At 55.8% G+C, this 9011-nt stretch overlaps 3 protein-coding genes across 3 annotated transcripts; 2 read left to right on the top strand and 1 right to left on the bottom strand.

The window, feature by feature from the left end:
• Positions 1-2901: 2901 nt before the first annotated feature.
• Positions 2902-3264, top strand: CDEST_00654 (uncharacterized protein; the record flags this gene model as incomplete). Its single annotated transcript, XM_062916813.1, has 1 exon — positions 2902-3264. One exon carries the CDS (start codon positions 2902-2904, stop codon positions 3262-3264), a length of 363 nt encoding a protein of 120 aa, XP_062772864.1.
• A 1032-nt stretch (positions 3265-4296) lies between these two features.
• On the top strand, positions 4297-6159 carry CDEST_00653 (uncharacterized protein). Its single transcript, XM_062916812.1, has one exon. The coding sequence runs from the start codon at positions 4692-4694 to the stop codon at positions 5712-5714; it is 1023 nt and encodes a 340-aa protein (XP_062772863.1). The 5' UTR covers positions 4297-4691; the 3' UTR covers positions 5715-6159.
• A 404-nt stretch (positions 6160-6563) lies between these two features.
• On the bottom strand, positions 6564-7154 carry CDEST_00652 (uncharacterized protein; the record flags this gene model as incomplete). Its single annotated transcript, XM_062916811.1, has 2 exons — positions 6564-6804; positions 7045-7154. 2 exons carry the CDS (start codon positions 7152-7154, stop codon positions 6564-6566), a joined length of 351 nt encoding a protein of 116 aa, XP_062772862.1.
• Between the last annotated feature and the right edge of the window lie 1857 nt (positions 7155-9011).

Raw genomic sequence — 9011 nt, 5'->3', positions numbered from 1 at the left:
AGAGGCTTCGATTTCTCATGCACCTGCAAGATACGGCACAACCCCCCCCCCTCGAAAAGCACCATCGCAGGTCTTCGCCAGCCCGGACCTGCGTGGGCTTGTTGTAGGAAAGCATAATGTCACATAGTGTTCCAATCACGGTCACCCTCGCGACTAGTAAACACCTGCGATTCATGTGCCTCGAGCAGACCTGACGGCTCGCAAAAGAGCAAGGTGCATGGCCAAGGAACAGGCCGGTCCTCATCGCAAAATGATGTATCGAAAAAAAAAAAAGCCCGCGGTGGGGAGACGACATTTAGAATGGGTTGAGACGCCGCGGAAGCACAAATCCACGGCCCCGTCGTACCTAGTGGGCTGTGGTGGTCGCATACGAAAGGGTGGTTAATGCCGTCTTGTTAGACGAAGCGCCAGGAGCTCGACGCGGACGGGGAAGTCGTCACGAAGTCGCCTTCTCTTTCTCTCTCCACCACCCACCTCAGTTGAGCTTGCTGCCCAGTGGTGTGGATTAGCAGCTATGGGGCTGGGACAGACCCTGTAGTAGCCCAAACAGGGGTTGCTTTCCCACCGAGATACATGTGAAAGGAGGCGGCTGGAGTTGGTGGGTGCCGACAAGCAGGGGTGAGCCCTTTGGAATATCGGGAGCAGAAACATTCCTGACAGCTGTGACAACTTGACAAGTGTCGGTTTGTTTCTTTTCTGACGAGCCGCTGTCCGGGGAGACTCTGGCAGCAGCCGGGTTACGGGTACTAACTAATACTACTGACGGTTCGTGCAAGGGCAGACGACGGTGAACCTCGGCCATGTCTCTCCTCGGGCCTGCCTCCAGCCGGCGAAACACTGATTCAGGGCCGCAAGTCAGACTCTCACGACGGCTGGTTCCTCGCAGAGTCGATCGAATTAGGAAAATGGGCCGTGGACTTTTGCAGGTGCAACAGAGCACAGAAGAGGGGAAACCATAGCTAGGTACGGCAGAAGGCATCAATGGCACCGTATCTAGGGCCCGCGGGTGGCGGCAAGAGGACGATGAGAGCAAAGGAGAAACCCGGCAAACCGGACTTCCATGCCATGGCTCCACCAGGACATGAAGACACAGTAAGGTGTGCTTACGAACACGACGATTTACTTGCCGTGTCTGGGTTATAGGCAGAGGACGTAACAGGTCGCCACCAAGGTGCAAGGCTCGAATTCTGGGCGGCGGATGTTTTCTCTTCGCACAGACCAAGAACTCCCAAGCCGCCCGGTTTACGAACACAAGATCTATCTGTACAGGTATAGGCCTACAAAATTTAGACTCGCCCTCATTCGAGACCGCCTCAGCTGGCAGCTGAATGGGGGGGGGGGGGGGCACCGCGCGCCCACAGCACCGCACCGCACCGCACTGCATTGCACCACACCACATGGCAATGCGGCGTCCGGGCCATGACGTCTAAACTCTGAGGTTCTGGGCCGAGGTAACTGAGCCTAGAGAAAAGTGAGAAAGAAAAGAAGAAGAGCCAAAAAAGAAATTCATCGTGGAGTGCCAAAGTGGGTTGGTTTGACAGGCTGGCCGCTTAACGGGCTACGGACGACGGACCCTAAAACGAGCCACAGGCGCCTCACACAGACTAGCTGACTAGAAGAGAACAGACCAGAAAGTTCGGGATACGGCATCTCGCAATACTGAGGCCGGCTGTTCTGCGAGGCCATGTTGAGACTTGCGTCTGACTGTCCGGCGGCGGTGGCTTTCGACGTGTCTGTCTTATCGGTTCAGCTGGGTATGTTTCCTTTCTGCGGGTTCCGACGGCTCCCATTCGCCTGGCCTTCTCGGATTCTGTCATTAAGCATATGCAAGTCGCAGCACAGCCCCTCGCCGTCTGTTGGATTTCAGTGAATTTTTATTTTTGTTTTTAATTTTTTTTGGAGGCCTTCCTTTTTCGCCGCCGTCTATCTCCGCTGTCGCTTTCGCTCGGTTGGATTCATGCAATAATGGGGTAGGATGCCAAGGGATAGGGTGTCGAACTCGAAGTTTGATTATACTGTACCATATGATTAACAATTCGTTTCGTTTTCTCATTGCCGCCAACCGAACCTGTCGGAAATCTCGGAGGCGGGGGGACGCGCACGACAAACTCCAACTCTGTAAGAAACTTGTCACCCTTCGCAGACTTTCGGTCTGCAGGTAGTTTGCTTTTTTTGATTATTTTACCCATGGGCCAAATCGATCAGGATCAGATCAGGATTGAATTCGGCATTGGGATCAAGGGTACGGTGCAGAAGTCTGTTCTGACCCAGGCTCGCACCCGTACCCGTACCCAGGCCCATAGGAAACCATGTCTTTGTCGCCCAGCCCTACCCGGGGTCGCCTTGAAATGCCGAGAGCGGTGTCTCTCTTTGCTGGCAGTCTGTCGCCCCCCTTTCGCCTGGGGGTTTTGTCAGTACATCGTACTCTCCTCATGCTAAAGGTAGTTAGTTGTTGGCCGACCTTTACAGGGTTCAGTGTTCCTCGGGACGTCGAGACCCCATAACCGACTGTGGCGCACGCCCGGCGCAAGCCAGACCACGCACACTTGACGCATTGTCTGCGGCCGTCCCGTCAAAAGTCTCGCCAGGCTAGGCCGTCATGGGAGACGCTTTTGTAAAAACCCTTTGCAAAAGGGGGGGCGGGAGTCGATTCAACGAGACTGACGGGGCTTGGCCTGGTCCTCGAGGATAACGTTCCGGCTCAACGGGCGGCCTGCCTGACCGAATTGCTGACTACCTACCTACCTGTACACTACCTGGGTACTGTAGGTATTGGTAGGCCAGGACTAGGTTTCATGGACTTCAAACTCTCGACGGAGAAGAGAAGCCCAAGTGGCAGCACCGAAAAGAAAGTAGCGGCCCAGGCTTGCTGCGCGCGCAGACGACGGCACCCGAGCAAACATGGAATGCCTGGCCTGCTCGGGATGGCGATTCTCGACGGACAATCCACCTGTCATGGACACGTCCAACTGCATCTCGGTCCAGGTTCGGTCGGCCATGGGCCTCGGGATGCCTCAGTGGCTCAACTGGAGGCATCCGCCAACGCCAACGCCAGCACCAGCACCAACCCCAACACCAACGCCAACGCCAGACCAGCAAACTGGTAGACTGCCAGACACTCCCATGGCTCCAGCTCCGGCTCCCTCCCCGCTGTCGATGGAGCGTCGGGTGAGGCGACAAGAAGACCTGGAATCCGGCCCAGGTGGATGTATGCATGTACCGCGCACCGGGACCACCATACATCGTACATGCCGTGGCAGCTAGCCCAGTAGACTACCGTCGTCGGTCTGCCCTGGGCAGCGACGACGACCGACGAGAAAGTACCGGGCCGCTGCTGGACGAAGGAAGACATTCTAAAAGTACTTCCCACCAGGTACTTTCTAAGGTACCAATGTCCTACAGCAAGGAGCACCCGGTGCCTCAGGGAGATCCGATGCTACTGCACAGCGCGTTGTGCTGCCCCCGCCGGCGTGCAGCGTTCCAAGGATCCTCGTCCTTACCGTCCACTGCTGCTGTCACTCCGTCTTACTCACTGTCTAGCGCTGGCTTTCTAGGCTCTACAGCACAGTACACAGTAGGCTCAGACAGAGTTCTCAGTGTTCTGAGTTCTGATTCCATCCTCTCTCTCTCCACTTGCTCCTCATGTCGCTCAACGTCGCCTCGGCCCTCCGCCGCCACAACTTGTCACTCACTGCTTTACGAATATTCGTGCATGTGTCGCGGCGAGAGAAGAGGTACCTTCCACACCCCTCTTCCTCCCCTGCCACTCCCTCCCCCCCTCCCTCTTCCCTTTTCTTGCGCCCTCTCACTCGCTGAACCATTGACTTTGGACCGCCAGCCGAATGCACACCGGCATGGTCGAGGCAAGCGAGGAGGAGGATAGAGGAGGGGGGGGGGGGGGACCAAAGCCAGAGCCCTTGTACCTAGTACCTTGGTACATGACCTAGCCGCCCATTGCACCCCTGTCCAACGCAGACGATCAAGTCTATGGGTACCCGGCCTTCACCGCAACCCCAGCCGCAGCGTACCACCAAGTGGGAGCAAGATGCAGTCACTAACCACATTTGCCCTGCTGTGATCGGGCCCGACTGCGCTGAACGGGGGAGGGGCGGATGCTCTCTCCCCTCTTGACTGGACACATAGAAGGGAGAATCAGAGGGCAGAGGGGCAGTGAGGCAGAGACAGACACACTGAGAGAGACAGAGATAGAGAGTGTGAGTTTTTGCTCGATTATAACACCCCACCACCCTCGTACCACATCTACTCTCTCTTTCTTCTTACCCTCCCTCCCTCTTCCTCCTTCACGACTTCCTCGTCCACCCTCTTCTTCTTCTTATTCGCGGTAGCAGGCGTGCAAGCCAAAGAAACATCCCGTGTTGTACATCTTCTCGGGATCGCCCAGCTCCGTCACCACTTGTTTCTTTTATTACTTCATTTTCTCTCCCCATCTCTATATCCTCCTCCCTCTCCCCCTCTCCCCTATCCCCCGGTTATCGAGGTGCCTGACCATCACTCATCAAAGATCAAGACCAAAAACCGCCTCCCCCAGTCCACAGATACCACCAACCACCACGAAAAGGCCTTCTGCTACGACATAGCCCTTGACGATAACCAACCGCCTTTTTTTTTCATCTTCTTCCGTCTCACGCCCAAAATCGACTCTCGGTCTTCTCTTACGCACCCTCCACAATATGCCTGTTCAGCTGCTACCCGCTTCCGCGGCGGCTTTTGCCCCGAGAGCCTCATCGGTCAACGTCGTGCTGGGATCCAAGGTCGAGCCGTGGTTGACCCAGACGCTGAAGCGCATTAACCGGGTTAAGCGTCCTCTCAACAGCGTCCCTCAACACCAAAGATGTCTGACTGAGACTCTGTCGTCTCCTGACGCCATCTGGACTCTCACTTCCATCATGCTCCCCAAGGCCCCGGAATCCGAATTGCGCCAGGACTCGAACCCCCTCGTCGAGGCCTTGTTCAACTACCAGCTTCTCCATATCGAGGCCTACATCGTCCACGTCGACATGGTCCTGCGCAACGAGGTCGCCTTCAAGCTGACCACCGACTCGATAGACGCTCTTGTCGAGTACCACAAGGAGATCCACTGCGTCGACTCCAAGGCAAACCCGTACGACTGGCCAGAGAAGGACCAGCAGTGCAAGAAGCTGCACGAAGACTTTGTCCAGGCCATCAACAAGTTTGTCTTCCGCACCCACGTCTCCGCCCTGGAAGGTCTTGAGGAGGACGGTGTTGGCGAGCTGCTTTCCGGTAAGAGCGAGGAGGTCAAGAACAACATCATGGGCCTCATGAAACCCCTGCTGCCTCCTCCTCCCCGCGTTGTCGATGTCATCAGACAGCCCCCCCTGCTCCCTAGCTCGCCCGCAAACGCAAGCATCTGGTCGCAACCCCCGACGCCGGCCCATCTGCCCACTGTCGACGCATGGAGAGTCCTGCCATCGAGCCCCAGCATCGCATCAACGTCTCAGGAATCAACACCCATCTGGGCCAACATTGGCATGAGCGAGGTCCAGATCCCCTCGCCCACGCCCTCGTTCAGCCAACCCTTCTCCACTGCCGGCTTCTACTACAGTGCACCGGCGATCACGGCACCCATCCCGGCGCTGCCGCTTCCCAGCATGTTCACGCCCCAATGCGGCGTGAGCGTTGGCTACGGCAGCTTTGGCTGGGATCGCTACCAGGAGTACGCCACGACCATGTGACAACCAACGCCCGTCACATCTGAGAGCTACCCTGTCGTCACGACCTCATAGCATTGCCAAGGCACGGTTTTGTCCATGTTTCCCGGAGAAGAGTTGAAGTCCTCTCGGTTTGCTCGGCATAGATCCCACCATCATCCACGGGGCATATCGGCGTTTTTGCATCATCAACAGGGAAGCGATTTCGGTGTTGCGGGGACTCGCGAGGCCAACGGCGACGAAACAAAAAAGATATAATGCGGTTGTTTTTTTTCCTTTGTCGGCAGCAAGCGAGCGTCTGATCTTACTTTTTTATTCCGTCTTTTCGATATCCGGGGAACAACTACAACCATCATCATCACCGCCACCACTCACCTTGCCGCGAGCTCGGTCACTTTTTTCTTGTTTCCCTTTCAAATCATCTCATCAAGGGCTGGGTCCGGGGCATTTGAGTGCATTTTCACTTGGGGGTTTCTTGAATATTCGGCGACTTGTGTCTCGATTTCTTTTTCTTCATTTTCCTTTGAGTCTTGTCATCTAAACAAGAGGAACACGCAGCAATGCAACATCCCCCCGCTCGGCTCCAGGCCCGGAGCCCGAGACAGAAGAAACCGACATCCTTGGATTCTCGATTCCCCCGTTCTGGATATCGGTCCGGTTTTTTTTTTCCTTCTCTTTTTTTCCTATTTTGTTCTCTTCTTTTTCGGATCAAGAGGCTTTCTTAGAGATACCCCCATCGGCATTACACTGGATCGGAAGATACCAACTGCTGCGCGTCTGCTTTCTTTCATTTCCTTGGGCCCGGGTTCCTGTCTCACGGATGATGGACGACGATCATTTCACGACGAATGACGAAGATTCACGACTGCGCGCTCAGCGAACGATGCGGATCAAGAGCAACGTCACTGCTCCTGGCTCGATGCCGCGACACACGAACACTCTTGGTTTTCCTTCGCTCCGCACAGACTCTCGGATCTCCAATTTTGGCGGCGAAGACTTGCAACCAGGACTGTGTCCAATAATGGCAACGCTCTCTCGCAGAAGGTCGATCTGAACGCGATCATTTCGTAGCTGAGATTGGGCCGTGTCCGGAACACGGCCGTCGAAGCAGACACTGGATTGTCGACAGGATCTTGGCTGCAGCCGCCTCTCTCACACAACGGGGGTGGGTGGGGGCGGCTGACACGGGAAGTGAAGGAGAGATGGGAACAAATCAACAAAACTAAAAAGAAGCTGGGCATCGCAGAAAAGACATCTTGCAGGACAGGATACGATGCAAAGACCTCTTGCCGAAGCTTCGGACTCTGCTCTTACGACGATACCTCCCCGCCCGACTCGGCTGGGAACGACGAACCCATTCCCCAGGCCATGCTGATTACCCCACCCAGGCACAAGTACGATACAACGGATCCTGCTAGTCGGGACAGTAAGTGAACGGAACGTCGCTACCGGGTTGGGGGTCATTGCGTGGAACCTGGGGAAGGGGGGGTCGCGCCCGGGTGTAGCTTCGGGGCTGGGGAAAGTCGGTCATCGGACGGAGACAAGAGGCGACACGTGGCTCGCTCTCATGCGTGAAAGCCCTCGTCCTCCGCCGCCGAAGAAGACTCGGAGAAGCATTCGATTGCTTGACGGAGGAAGGGGGCTGGAGAAGTTGCTCGGGAGAATTTGGGGACCGGCCTTGCTGCGCAAGACGGGCCCAACTTTGAACCTGGTGGCAGAGGGCGCTGGAAACTCGTTTGGGTGGTACGGGAAACATGGGCGACTTAGCAACCCTGGAGGTTCTGGTCAACGTCTGGCTTACACGCAGCTCAATGGGTTATTTTGCATTTGAAGCTATTAGTTAATCCGAACAAGATTTGTTCAACCAAGACGTCTTTTTTCCGCGTCGTGCCCTCGCGTGCCTAGAAATGTGGTTTGGGTGGTGAGATGATTGTTGTAGGTCGGCTTATATCTCACAGCGGCAAGAGCAGAGCTTTCGGCAAAAGAAGAACAAACGTGACTCGATGAGGCGGTTGGGCAGGAAAGGTGTAAGAAGCCAGGTTGTTCCATGTATGACGGGCGCTCGTCACTGAAAACGTACAACGTCTGAGCGCCTGTCGTCGATGGATGCATAGGGAGTAAGAGGGTGATTTACCGCTAGTCTTGGTCTGGGCGGACCTACCATGGTACAACGTGTACATGGGATATGCATACAACATGGACACTCACATACACACACACACACACACAGAGAGAGAGAGAGAGAGAGAGAGAGAGAGAGAGAGAGAGAGAGAGAGAGAGAGAGAGAGAGACAGCCACACCATCCTCTCGGAACACGGCTCAAATGCAAAGTCGGCCCTTTGCCGAGTGACATGCGGATAAACAAAGAGGCCCGCACGGACGGGGGAGGGACGGGGAGCGTCTGAACGCCGGAGGAATTCTAGGGCCAGGTTGGGGTAGGCTAGGTGTAACGGCGGCCAGATGGGTTCAGCCGGTCGCCGGGATAGGGGGATGGTTCTCGGCTTTCGGGTACCGGACACATGAGTAGAAGGGGGGGGGGGGGGGGAACCGACGGGGAGGAGAGACGTGTGGGCATGGAAATCGGCAACGGAAGTGTCTCGGCCTCTCTGCAAGTTCGGCTTGGATGGTTTTTTTTTTTTTAAGGGGGGGATGCAGGTGAGGAGGGTGGTATTCTAAGCCCATACACACACTAACTTTTTATGGGTTTGATATACAAGATTCGGGCTGGCAGCTATCACGGTTAAGAAGGGGGTGTGTAAAGGGGCGGTGGTCGGCTGCACGGATGGCTGCTGGGAGGATGGATGGGCGCCCATCCGGCGTCGACATAAACTAAGGGCCCCCGCGGAGAGGCGCGTTACGCGTCCTTGGCTAAAGGGGAGGAGGGGGTGGAGGGGAGGGGGGGGGAAGGTTTAAATTCAAGTTGAAGGTCGTCTGTAGAAGGGGGGGGGGGGGTTGGAAACGCGCGCCAAAGGAAATCCCGTGAGGTTGAGAGCGGTTTTTTTTTTTTACTTTGGTCGTCAGTAAGAACACGGAAAGGCTGCTTCCCACGAGACTTGGCAGCATTTATGCTGAACGCGCGCATGAAGAAGGGGGAGGGTTTTTGCTCCGCGCTTAATTTCCATCAAGCCGGTCCTCGCCATCTTGTTGTTGTTATTCTTTTGCTCTCTCTCTCTCTCTCTTTCTCCCCCTCCCTTCACAGCGGGATCATCATGCTGGCCCGTCATAAGCTTTGCTGAGACCCAGGGGGGGCAGGTTTAGAAGGGTTTGAGTTTGGCATTCAGGGACGGGGCGGAGGGGGACAGAAATGATTTTGATAGGGGA

Source organism: Colletotrichum destructivum, chromosome 1, assembly GCF_034447905.1.
Source record: "Colletotrichum destructivum chromosome 1, complete sequence".
In the NCBI taxonomy this organism is placed as follows: Eukaryota; Fungi; Ascomycota; class Sordariomycetes; order Glomerellales; family Glomerellaceae; genus Colletotrichum; species Colletotrichum destructivum.
This window is presented reverse-complemented; position numbering and strand designations above follow the sequence as displayed.